We start from the raw sequence: 13,018 nt of genomic DNA, 5'->3' as shown, positions 1-13,018 counted from the left end.
TTGCAGAACTGCAAACAATGTGCAAAGCAGAACATGTGTTTAAGCTATGGTTACACAGTGTTTAAGGTATGCTAGGTATGTTTAGGTATTGAGGCTTTGGTCTAAGCATTCGTTTTTAGTGTGTAAGCAATAGGCAAAAACTGTAACGACGCTATGGCTCCACCTAGTGGTGCACATTTCCCCGGAACCAATAAGTGGCGTTTGTGGTACGGACAAAATATCTTGTTACGCCTACATCCGCCGGTGTCCCAACATTCCAACATGGCAAGTAGAAAGAGTAACAAAAAGCAAGAGAAGGGAGACAAATATTCTGTGTTGTTGCCCACTTACAATGAACGAGAAAATCTACCTCTTATCGTGTGGCTCTTGGTTAAATACTTCGGCGACAGGTGAGATGCCGGACATTCAGGTTTTCGCATCTTCAACTGGATTGACAGATAAGCTGCAGCTTCTGACAGTCAAGAAGTTATGATGACCTCATACAAAATTCAGCTCAGTTTCTTGAATGATTTGCCTAGCTACTATGTAACTAACGATAGTAACGGTTTGTATCAGTTTGCATTGTCCCTTCGAAGCCATTGTAATGAAAGGCTCAACATTTAGTTGTGTTCTGCTACTTGAGTTTTAGATTCATTCAGCTAACCAAATTAACCTGAATTCAAATGTGTGCTGACAAGTCACGGCTAGCTAACTAACGCTTTATTACTTTCAATACCTAACTTGCATTGGATTCAGTAGCTAGGACGATGACGATGTTCTTGATTTTGTGTTGTTGTACATTACAACAATCATTCAATGTATGTTGTGTGTAGTGGGTACAACTACGAGATAATCGTCATTGATGATGGAAGCCCTGATGGAACACTACAAGTTGCTGAAGAGTTGCAGAAAATCTATGGCGAGGACAAGATAGTGAGTGGCGGGGGGCGGGGGCATCATCATTGTACGCCTAACAATTAAATGCTTTGAAAGTTGTTAACTACATTTTGTTCTTTACAGTTACTCAGACCAAGAGCAAAAAAACTAGGATTAGGTAAAGTATTTTTCCTTTTTTCAATTTTGTAACATTTTCCATATGATGTTGTGCAGGTATATATAGTAGGAAGCATAACAACAAACTCAAATACTTCATCCTCTTTTCCACATAGGCACAGCTTATATCCATGGCATCCAGCATGCCACTGGCAATTTTATCTTCATCATGGATGCTGATCTCTCTCATCATGTATGATTATTTGAATATTATGATTATTACTGTAGACTATGCCTATATCTGTGGTTCTTTTTTTAGAGTAAATGTTAGAAGCACTATATATGGCAATTGACCACATATGCATTAAAGAGCTATGCCATTTTTGACTTTATAAGTATTTGCTTACAGTATTCAGGAACATGGCAAAAATACATTGATGTCTTTGGTAAAGCTTGAAATAAGTAAATATACAGCACATCAAAATGTTCAAATGTACGTTTCTGTTGCAGCCTAAATTCATTCCAGAGTTCATAGAGTAAGTCCTTCCTTTTGTTTCCAGAAATCACAAACTCCATGATTGTTTTCTTCAAGGTTTCAAGTCTGTGTATCATGTTTTTTCCAAATCCATACCGAATGTATGATTCTGTGTGTTTGTTCCAGAAAACAAAGAGAAGGTGGATTTGACGTGGTCTCAGGCACAAGGTACAGTGGAAATGGAGGTGTGTATGGATGGGATTTGCGCAGGAAACTTATCAGGTAATGACCAAGTCCCCTCTTTATCAGTCAAATTTAACATTAGATATTTAATTTGAGGCTAAGAATGTCTGCTTTTCCCCACTCTTTCCGTCATTTCAACACCATCCCAGCCGGGGAGCGAACTTCGTCACACAGGTGCTCTTACGACCTGGAGCGTCAGATTTGACAGGAAGCTTCAGGTAAGACGTGTGTGTGTGTGTGTGTGTGTGTGTGTTTGATTGTGATCCTGCAGAATGGAATGTCGCTAAGTGCTTTAAGGTTGTATTCATGTTCTATGGGCTCATATCTCTGTGTTTCAGGCTATACAAAAAGGAGGTGTTGGAGAGCTTGATAGAGCGATGTGTGTCTAAGGGCTATGTCTTTCAAATGGAAATGATTGTGCGTGCTAGACAACTGGGATACAGTATTGGAGAGGTAAGACCCAATGAAAAAATCCATAATATCAACAATTCTCCTTCTGCACCTATGCACAATAATCTGATCTTGATATATTATATCCGACTCATTTCAATAGGTCCCCATCTCATTTGTGGACCGTGTTTATGGGGAGTCCAAGCTGGGAGGAAATGAAATTGTCTCCTTCCTGAAAGGACTTCTGACCTTGTTTGCAACAACGTAAACTAAATAATGAATTACATAAACTGAGTCATGAGACAAGCTTAAATGGTAGCCTGTTTTGCGTAGAGTCAGTCCATGATAATACTTTCATAATGATGAATTTATATTGTATATGGGAAGTGAAGATAGTCAGTCATATTGGCAGTGGATTTTTATATGTGCTCTTTAGAGAAATGTTCTACTGTGAGATGTCGATTCAGTTGTGCCCAAGGCACTACATCAAGCAAGGCAACTGAATTTTCAGCATACTGTTCAAAAATTAAAGATGGTCAAAAAAAACAAAAAACTGGCACGTCAAATTTATATGTGCTGTTGCTCATTGCATATATTTATTTTTTCACCTGTACTTTACTGCAGTTATGAAAGGAACTGATGGGTTGGTGTGACCAAATGCTCGGCTATCATTGTACGTCATACTGTGATAGTGCACTGAACATTATGTGACAGAAGCCAAGAGATTTACTGTTTACTGTAGTAGTCACATTTAGCATAAAATGAAACCTTTGACATTAATAATGACATCTATGTAGGGTGTAAAGCGGTTTATATTGCTGGAGGTATGGTTGGTCAAACCCATGTTTGCTATGGAATTATAATGCACTATGTGCTTACCAAGTGTGATATCATGATCAATCTTTTTATTGTCTTTTGAGTCTTTGCTCCATTTTGTAAAAGAAATGATTGGAATTAATTATTGATGGGAATCTTAATCATGATTCTGACTTTTTTTATTATTAGGCATATTAATATCATTCAGATTATACCTGTACAGGCAGTGTAATCACAGCAGCTAGTTAAGATCTATTTTTGGACATACCTGGAATGAGCTTGTAGCATTTGCCTTTCTTTGTGTTCAGTGCGATTTAACAGGTGTATATGTAGTTGTCTTGATCTTTAGTGAGGGGTATAGCATAATTCTGTTGGATGTTTCTCCAAAATTGTAATTGTTTTAAAAAATATATTTCTATGTTGCCTGTAATGAGTTACATTGTTACCAAAATGATCATTGCTCTTCCATATTGTCCTGATTGCTGTCTCTATTAAATAAATAAAGTCATATTGAGTAGGTTATCAATTTGCTCTGGCATTCTGCTTTAATTATGTATTTTTAAGAATGCAATAGACTCAGTTGAAGGCTAAATAATGATTGTGTGTCACGATCTGACTAATCTCTGTGTCTGGGCATGTTGATCTCTTCTCTTCTTTCCCGGTGTCGTATTGACCTGTGAGGAAAGGTTATTAATGACCTTTGTGCCATAGAGCGCATCCAAGGCGGTTTACATTATGAATTTGTAGCTTTTTATCCATCATAACTGACAATGTTCATAAAAAAGTCATTATGTAAATAAGGACTTTTGATTACTGAAGTTTTTGTGTTTGTGATTTGCCTTGGAAACGGATTCAACCTGTTATTGTCCAGACTACTGTTACCTTCTTATGATGCTTATGAACACAGGACCACTTTGGCTGTATAGGTTACAGGACCACTTCTGAGTACGGATGGCAGAAGTACAATTTAATGATTACCATAATCTTTCATTTTCTTCTTCTCTGATACTGTGTGTTAATATACTGAGATAATGCAACACAATGTATCAACTAGCGTAGTACTCTGTACATATATAGTGGACAGTGAATGAATATTTCTTAGTTTGTTATAAGTCTATAATTACACTTGTTGACAGTGTTACAGATATAAGTAGCATTTCAGGAGTGTGCTGCTTATGATGACTGACATTTGGTCAGTAATAAGACTGAGCAATGAGTAGGCCCACACTCACGATGTGGGATCAGTTGAGCTGTGCCAGCTGTATTGGCACATAACTACAAACCTGTCATTGCCTTCTATATGAGAAATGGGTGAAGATGTATGAGTTACTCCCAATATTTAACCCCTTCATGAAAAAAAACACTCATTTAAAGGGGATACCACCAACTGTGCACACACATAGATGCTCACAGTCACTCCCCGTCCCTGGCACTGAAAAGTAGTCCCGGTGAACAGCGCCACCACCTGAAATGATAGTACTCCGACGCTGGGTAAGTACTCAGGCACTGTATACATCCGAGTCTCTGTGGGGGAAGCAGAGGGGAAGGCACCAGATGTAGTCTCAACGCATGCGTTCACTGTCAGTTGCGCTTCTGAGAAGGGCGCCCCCTGTGTTCCAAACGTGATAAGTGCAGATTGGGTTTGTTTACCCCAGTGTTAGAGCAGAAGGGAAAATCGCCTCAGCAATCTTCATCAGAGACACTGGTGTCGTCGTGAATTTCAAGAGGAAGGGGAACCGCTACTTAACAGGTATGATTGATGACCGCGTGACAGCCCCATCTCTGATTTTCTGTACTCAACGGCTCTCTCTGTCGGCACAATGAGTTTTTATGCTAATCAAACACATATGTCACTTCCGCCCTTTTAGACACGCCATTTTGGACAGAGCAGGCGCTGGATTGGGTTGTATTGTCTGTGTGGGAGATGAGGGAATAGACTAGCGTTGATTGTGGACAGTTTTGGATTATCTGATTGTGTAGGTATCCGGGTAAACCCCGTTCACAACAAATGCCAATAACTCGAAATAATCAACTACTCTTCTGTAACACTAGTATTCTTAAGGATCACCTAACTAGATGAGTTTCAGCACATCATCCCCGGTAACCGAACAGAGGGAGACGGACAGCTCTGACTCCGCTAGTTGTAGAAGTCGAGCTCCCTCTCTTGGTGTGGTGTGCCCGTTTCGAATGGTTTCAGCGAGGCTGTGTATTGTGCCTACCCCATTGGAGGAAGAGGAGGGAAAGTGAGAGTGCCGGTCACGTTTTTGTGCCTGCGGTTGTGCTGGAATAAGAATTGCCTTTTCGGGAGAGACAGACTCGTAGCCAGGTAACTAACTTCTACTTAAACAAGAGGCTAGCTCGCTACTGGGATGTTTAGCTAAGATAGCATTAATGCTAACAACAGGAAACATTGAAAATACAGAAAAATAGCTTGGACGCTAGGATGGCTAACGTTAGCTAAATGTCGTATCCCTGCTACCAGCGCAATGGCCCTTCTTGAAAGCAGTGGATACTCTTCCAGTCACACTTCATAAGACACTCTTTGTCAGATATCGTGATGAATATAACATGAGTTTATATTGTGGTTCCCCCGTTTACATCAGCCAAGAAGCTCGTTTCCATAGCCCACCGCCTTGCCTGCTAGCGAAGGGTAGCTTTCTGAGATATGTCAGCTAGTAGCCTACATCAGTCAGCAGCCAGCTAGCCTGTCGTCACCCCCATTGACAAACAGCTCGTGCCAAAAGATTGGAACTAACGTTAGCTATCCGGTTTGCTCCTGTGTTTTTTCGATGTTTATTCTGTATACTGCATTGTGTTGATGAACTGGTCAACTATTCTAGGCTGTCGACTGATTTCTTACGATGTCCTTTCATCTTGAGCTGCTTTAACTCCGGTTAGAGAAGCTTTTTAACTTACTATTCATGTCTGTAGCTTAACGTTGCCCCGCTAACGTTAGCCACCTGGTTTGTTATATTTTATTAAGTTTGTTCAAATGCTTGTTAGTATCAAGTCATAACTTACTTGTCGAAGTGATGGAAACATTTGATATTAAAGCTAAATCATTAGCGACTTCAGAGAGGTGAAATAGGCTGATGTGATAACTTGAACAAGTCTATCTCTACAATACCGTTTGTGCATGTCCCTCTGATGGCCGGGACACCTACATTTATTAGATGTTAATAGGTCCACTGGCTTATGCTAGGTGACAAACATTTAGCTATAATTGTTATTGTCTTTCTGCGCGGTGAACGGGACTATAGCATGTTTGGACATTTTATCCCACAATAGTGAGTCAGTCACTGCCCTGTATGACGCACCTCTGGATACTTTGTTAACGTTTCTGTTCAAATGGGAAACAATCTTTCCTATGCAGTTTTGTTGTGCTCGTATGGACTCTGATTGGATGTACCAAGGTGCTACAGATGTCAAAGTTCGCTGACACTGTCAAATGTCCTCCCATTTATCCCGGCATCTATCCGCTCCATAAATTTGTTTTCTGTTCCAAAAACCGTGTAACAGAGACAAAAGATAAATAGACAAATGACAGCTCTCATCCCTGTCAGTTCTAAGTAATGACGTTTTCAGGCAGCAGCTTGCATCTAAAGTCGTGTTTTGTATGGTGTTGTCATCCTCTGCGTCTAGAGCTGCTAAGCGTCGTTCCTTTAAATCAGCAACTACTAAAGGGGAGACACCCACTTACTTAGGGCAGCGGTTGCATTTCAGGTCAGCAAAGGTAAATGTTACCTTTGAAAGCCCCCCTCCTCCCTGAGCGTTCCATCTGATGACGAGATCTGTTTAGATTCTCATGGTCATTGTCTGTTGTGGGAAAACAGGGAACCGTTGGTGCTGCGGTTCCAGCTGGCCCTCAGTCTGGCAGTCTTGATTCCTGCCCCCACCCAAAAAAAAAAAAAATCCTTCTCTGCAGACATGTTGTATAGGTTGGGCTCTGCTGCTGTTTCAGTAGGAGGCGCCATCCTGTGATAGCAGGCAGGGAGGCAAGCAGAGAAGAGAAAAAAAGAAGGGGGGGGGGGGGGGGTGGAGGGCAAGCATGAAAGGAGAGGCTTATATAACAGGGAGGCAGAAGCGTTCTCTAGCGCCATCTACAAATGATGGGAGAAAGCAAGGCATTGAGAGAAAAAAAGCCCAGCCCTTTGCTGAAGCTGGAACAAGCAGACAGACAGTTAGCTTAGTACACCCTACCCATAATCCCTCAGTGGAGGAACCTCACAACCCCTGTTTTGACTGCCAGCTCAGGGGATGGATCTGGGGGGGGGTCCTCATCAGTGACAATCAATAGTGGCCATGTGGCCGTCAGTTGACCTTTGACCTACATGACCTTTTCACATCATCTGTTTATTTTTATAATTAAGCCTTGTTGTGTTCTTCAGCAGGCATATTAAGAAAGTTTTCAGGCATGTGTTGGTAACCTGATGAGTCCTTTCAATCTGTACGATTTTAGGTTTTGTTTGTTGTCTGGTTCTCTGATCTGTGTGCCTCAAAGAGCATGACGGCGGTCATGTGATTTTCCAGACCATTTTTCTCTTCTGCTTTGTTTATGTGCAACTAATGTCAAAGACTGCTAGAGTTTGTTTGCCACTCTTAGTTTGGGGTTGTCTTCAAAAACCAAGGCATCAGTTAGCCTCTGGACAAAGGGCAAAGACAGGGGTCTGTTTTGTTAGTTGTCATAGGTGTTGGACTCTTGATCTGAGTACTTTGGAATTGTGCTGCTAATTTAGAGACATTCACATGTACTCTTCTCTGATTTCTTTTATTCTGTCTTTCTAAGTGGGCAGCATGTTCCAACTCCCAGTCAACAACCTTGGCAGTTTACGCAAAGCCAGGAAAAATGTCAAGAAGGTGCTTGGAGACATCGGCTTGGAGTTTTGCAAGAAGCATATTGACGTGAGTACACTTGGCCCCAGACAAGGCACTTCCTCGCCCACTTAAGCAGCTGTAAACAAATCAATAGATTTATCACTTCTTCTCTACTAAGTCACTTATCTCATGTCGTCTTTACACTTACAAGGTTGGCCAATTGTGATGTGATTGCTTTTTTACATGTACACTTAATTATGTAACACTTTGAGAGGAATTCCGTTAATACATGCATTGTAAATTATTTGTGATTAAATATATATTTTTTTAAATATCTAAAAAATATATTGATCTGGACTCGTAGCTGAGTCTTTCTGCAGTTAGTGGAGCGCCACAGGTAGTGACCATGTTCCCTTCACCCCTCCACAGGATTTCAAAGACTTTGTTCCAAATGATTTCTACCTAAAACACACTACGTGGGACGATGTGTGCATGTATGATCCTTCTATGACCAAATCTCAAGTAAGTGTTGTGTGTCTCAACTTATTTATTCTCCTTGTTGAACGCCAGTGCCTTTGCTTTAAGCCTAATTCCTAACTTGTTTCGTCCCCCGTCTCCCCATAGGACTATCGCTCAAAGCCATTCTGCTGCTCAGGATGTCCCTTCTCCTCCAAGTTCTTCTCGGCCTACAAAAGCCACTTCCGCAATGTCCACAGCGAGGATTTCGAGAACCGCATCCTCCTCAACTGCCCGTACTGCACGTACAATGGCAACAAGAAGACTCTGGAGACCCACATCAAGCTGTTCCACATGCCCAACAACATGATGCGGCAGGGCCAGCAGGGGGCCATGGGCGCCCTCAGCAAAGGCATAGACAAGGCCACCGTGGAGCAGCCGGTTTACTACTGTAAGAAGTGTACATATCGGGACCCACTGTACAACGTTGTGCGCAAGCACATCTACCGGGAACACTTCCAGCACGTGGCTGCACCGTACATGGTGAAGCCGGGGGAGAAGGTCACGCCGCCCAACGGGGCGACCGGAGCTGCCGCTGCGGCCACTGGCACAGGTGCTGCCGGGGGCAGCGGGGACACTGGCACCGGAGGCGCCGCAGGTGGCAACAGCTCAGCCATCCACTGCAAGCGCTGCCTGTTTGTGCCACGCACCTACGAGGCGCTGGTGCAGCATGTAATTGAGGACCACGAGCGGATAGGGTACCAAGTCACCGCCATGATCGGTCACACCAACGTGGTGGTTCCCCGTGCTAAGCCAGTGATCATGGTCTCGCCCAAAAATCCAGGGGACAGTAAGGGCATCATCGGGGTCACTCCCAAGGGCACGGTGGTGACTGCCGGGGTGCGTCCTCTCTCCACCCAGCAGCTAAGCCGTATCGTGATCCCCAAAGTGGGCCTCAACTCCTCAGGGCTCCTATCGGGCCTGAAGCAGGGCACCTTTGGACTGAAAGCAGGGACCACGCAGTCCGTGTCCATAGGTGGGCAGCAGGTGCGCATAACATTACCTGGCAATGCCCAGGTATCAGTGCCACAGCAGTCCCACGCAGCCAAACCTCACCTCTCCACCAGCGGCGTCCGTAGCCCCGTGGCTGTAGGCTCCTCCTCCACGCTGAAGACGTCGCCGTTGACCCCACGCGTGCAGGCCGCCGCCACCATCGTCTCCTCGGTGGTGGCCAAAAAAGGCGGCACGTCGGTGATCGGCACATCCTACACGCAGAAGTGGAAGATCTGCACCATCTGCAACGAGCTCTTCCCCGAGAACGTCTACAGCTCGCACTTCGAGAAGGAACACAAGGCGGAGAAGGTGCCCGCCGTGGCCGCCTACATCATGAAGATCCACAACTTCACCAGCAAGTGCTTGTACTGCAACCGCTACCTGCCCAGTGACACCCTGCTCAACCACATGCTCATCCACGGCTTGTCGTGCCCGCACTGCCGTGCCACCTTCAACGACGTGGAGAAGATGGTGGCGCACATGCGCAGCGCGCACCCCAACGAGCCCGTGGGGCCCCGCACCGACTCACCCCTCACCTTTGACCTCACCCTCCAGCAGGGGAACCCCAAGAATGTCCAGCTGATCGTCACCACCTACAACATGCGGGACGCCCCGGAGGAGTCGGTGGCCTTTTACGCGCAGAAAAGCAGTGCCTCTTCCTCCTCGCAGGTCAAGAAACCCACCACGGGCACTCCGGCAAAGCCGGACGGCGAGGCCCAGGATGGCGCGGCGGCAGCGGCAACTGCAACGGCAACGGCAGTGGCGGTTAAAAGCCCTCCGCAGGCAGCGGTGCCCTACAAGAGGGACGTGGGCAAGACGCTGTGCCCACTGTGTTTCTCCATCCTCAAGGGCCCCATCTCGGACGCGCTGGCGCACCACCTGCGCGAGCGGCACCAGGTCATCCAGACGGTGCACCCGGTGGAGAAGAAGCTGACGTACAAGTGCATCCACTGCCTGGGGGTGTACACCAGCAACATGACTGCCTCCACCATCACCCTGCACCTGGTGCACTGCCGCGGCGTGGGCAAGACGCAGAACGGCAAGGACGCCAGCAGGCCCACACCGTCCTCCAAGTCCGGACAGTCCCAAAGCTCCTCGCTCAAGCGAGCGAGTGCTGAAAACGTCGACCCGTCTGACCCGAAGCGGCGGAAGGCGTCGGCGGCGGGAGCGGAACAGGCTTCGGGACCCGGTTCCGCGGGGGATAAGTCGCCGGAGGAACCTGTGACGCTGGTTCTAGATCCCAAGGGCCACGAGGACGAGTCGTACGAAGCACGCAAGGCCTTCCTCACCAAGTACTTCAACCTGCAGCCATACCCTACGCGGCGCGAGGTGGAGAAGCTGGCGGCCAGCCTGTGGCTCTGGAAGTCCGACGTGGGCAGCCACTTCAGCAACCGCCGGCGGAAGTGCGTGCACGACTGCGAGACGCGGCGCTTCCAGGTGCTGCTGGGCTTCAAGATGCGCGACGTCCACCGGCTGCAGCACAGCATGGGCTTCCCCGGCAACCTGCAGTTCCAGCACCACGAGCCGGCGGACAGCCGGACATCCCCAAGCTCCATCGGCCGGTCCGAGGACGCAGTCAAACGGTGGTTGAAGGATGGCGCCAACACTGCTACCGCCAACACTGCTACCGCCAACACTGGTACCGCCAACATTGGTACCGCCAACACTGGTACCGCCAACACTGGTACTGCCAACACTGGTACCGCCAATGGAGCCGGTCGGCGGCGTTTGAGTGCCGCCTTGCCAAAGGGTCCCCAGGGAACGCCAACCAGTGACCAAAGCAAGACAATCAAGAAGAGCTTGACCCCTCCTAGCGTGGTGACCTCGGAGCTCATCACGCTCGACTCAGACAGCGAGTCGGAGGAGAATGCGACGGATGGGAAAGATGGGGGGGAACCTATGGAGACGGACCAGAACGCTGTCGAGGGACAGACTGTAGACGCAAAGGCGGCAGGAAAGAAGGGGGAGGAGAAGGTGGAGGAGGGAGAGGAAGGCGTCCCGGACTCTGGAGAGGTCCATGGGGAGAACGGCTACGGACTCAACGAAGAGCCTACGAAAGCTGTGAAGCGCAAGTCAGGGTCCCGGCGAGACGCCAAGACGAAACTCAGACAGACAGGACCAGGGGCCCAGCTAGGCAAGCAGCAAGTCTAACTGGCACAGCAAGGACATTTCTCGCACAACACAGTACTCACATACATGCTCAAACATAACCATAAACACACACACACACACACAGATGCGCACACAACACACCGTGACATTTGTTACAACTGACATATGCCAACAACTCTGCCTCACCCAAACTCATGCGAGCCATAATCAGTGGCTCTGATGAGAGGAACAAGGGAGGGAAGACCAGGGCCTGAGAGAGAGGCTACCTCCCACCACCAGAAGCCATTGTTTTGCGGTTAGAAGTGAAGTTTATTTACAATGTACTTTATTCAGATTCAGAGTTTAAAAAAAAATGAAAAAAGAAAAAAAAACGAGTGGGGAGAAATTATTTTACATGATCTCCAGGGCAGGGAACGAACACACTGAAAAATGCACCAAACAATAGAAGACAGCTTTTTGCCGTCAATGTCGTTGGCTTTCGAGTTTAAAAAGAGTACTTATTGGTTTAGCCACTAACTTGAGCCGTGGCAAAGATGAGTTGGATATTTAGATTTTAATAATTACAAGTTAGGCGTTTCACATAGGCATACTGAAGAGCTATTGTATATTTGTACAGTCTTTTAGACACATCTGAAGAGATGTCGGTGTAGGTGTATTCATTAAATAAAAATGCTATTCATTTTTTTGTGCACAGATTAGATTGTCATATGTTCTACATTGGTTCACTTAGACAATGGATGTGGCTTCGGTGGCTATTACTTTTTTTATCGGGCTCTCTTCATTTTTGATGAAAAACCTTTAGCAAAAAATAATATATCTATATATTAAATGCACATTAAAATGGACATATTCTCATGCTTTTTTGGCTGGTTACTACTACTATAATTATTATTATTATTATTATTATATTTTTTTATTGGTAGTAATTATAACTTTGGTTCTACTGTATGATCAGTTTTTATTCCCTGTCTGGCCTCCTGTCTACCCTTGGGTCAGAGTTTTGGGGCTGGTTTACTGATGGCTGTAGCTCTGTGTGTGTAGGCTAGACTGTGGTAAATTCAGCCTTTGCTGAACAGTACTTGCCCCCCCCCACCCCCCCTTTTCTTTGCATTGTTGACCTTTTTGACCCCTTAAGACTGAGCTCTTGTGTTGTTTTCTTTGTTTTTGTTTTTTTCGCCCATGGTGCCCGGAGATCTTTGGCTGTTGACCTGACTTTGCTGTGTGTACATGTTTAATTTGTGACCTGCGATTTCTGTTCTGTTTTTTTTTTTTTTCTTTGGTTGTTTGTTTTTTTTGTTTTGTTTTTGTTATTTTGTCACTTAAGCATTTCTGAACAATAAAGTGCTGTATTGTGCTTCTCACACTGGTTTGAATCCTGCCATATTTGCAATGTCTGTACATCCTTGGGTCTTCCCGTTTCAGCACAGCCCTGATCATAGGTGGCGTTGTGTTCATATTCAAGACAAATAGCATCCAGGATATTTTGGTTCAGACTTGGGTTGTAAGAAACCGAGGAGAATATATTCAAACAATCCGCCATTACGTTACTGCGAGCATTGGTGCCATATATTGTTATGGCTGGTGGTTGTGGTTGTCCCTGAAAACATGAAGGAATGCTCTGCCCGTGAATTTCACAGGCCTAGATCACTTGTCCTGTGTACTCCCTTAATTTGGTGGGGGTGCATG

The 13,018-nt window shown here is 45.7% G+C and overlaps 2 protein-coding genes across 3 annotated transcripts; both read left to right on the top strand.

Annotated features, from left to right (window-relative positions):
• Positions 1 to 236: 236 nt before the first annotated feature.
• On the top strand, positions 237 to 3,418 carry dpm1 (dolichyl-phosphate mannosyltransferase subunit 1, catalytic). Its single transcript, XM_076276705.1, has 9 exons — positions 237 to 389; positions 813 to 912; positions 1,000 to 1,033; positions 1,149 to 1,225; positions 1,483 to 1,508; positions 1,634 to 1,729; positions 1,840 to 1,908; positions 2,029 to 2,143; positions 2,244 to 3,418. Exons 1-9 carry the CDS (start codon positions 262 to 264, stop codon positions 2,346 to 2,348), a joined length of 750 nt encoding a protein of 249 aa, XP_076132820.1. The 5' UTR covers positions 237 to 261; the 3' UTR covers positions 2,349 to 3,418.
• Positions 3,419 to 4,778: 1,360 nt separating this feature from the next.
• On the top strand, positions 4,779 to 12,693 carry adnpb (activity-dependent neuroprotector homeobox b). 2 transcript variants are annotated; one of them, XM_076275953.1, is made up of 4 exons: positions 4,779 to 4,872; positions 7,683 to 7,798; positions 8,141 to 8,233; positions 8,336 to 12,693. In XM_076275953.1, exons 2-4 carry the CDS (start codon positions 7,691 to 7,693, stop codon positions 11,369 to 11,371), a joined length of 3,237 nt encoding a protein of 1,078 aa, XP_076132068.1. In that variant the 5' UTR covers positions 4,779 to 4,872; positions 7,683 to 7,690; the 3' UTR covers positions 11,372 to 12,693. The 2 variants fall into 2 exon arrangements, with proteins under 2 accessions (XP_076132068.1, XP_076132067.1); XM_076275952.1 differs by having other exon boundaries at positions 4,779 to 5,222.
• Positions 12,694 to 13,018: the final 325 nt, after the last annotated feature.

The sequence above is a fragment of the Alosa pseudoharengus genome, unplaced genomic scaffold (assembly GCF_046254945.1).
Source record: "Alosa pseudoharengus isolate Yale_2024_CS ecotype anadromous, Long Island Sound unplaced genomic scaffold, YU_APseudo_1.1 YU_APseudo_1.1_scf_9, whole genome shotgun sequence".
Lineage (NCBI taxonomy): Eukaryota > Metazoa > Chordata > Actinopteri > Clupeiformes > Clupeidae > Alosa > Alosa pseudoharengus.
This window is presented reverse-complemented; position numbering and strand designations above follow the sequence as displayed.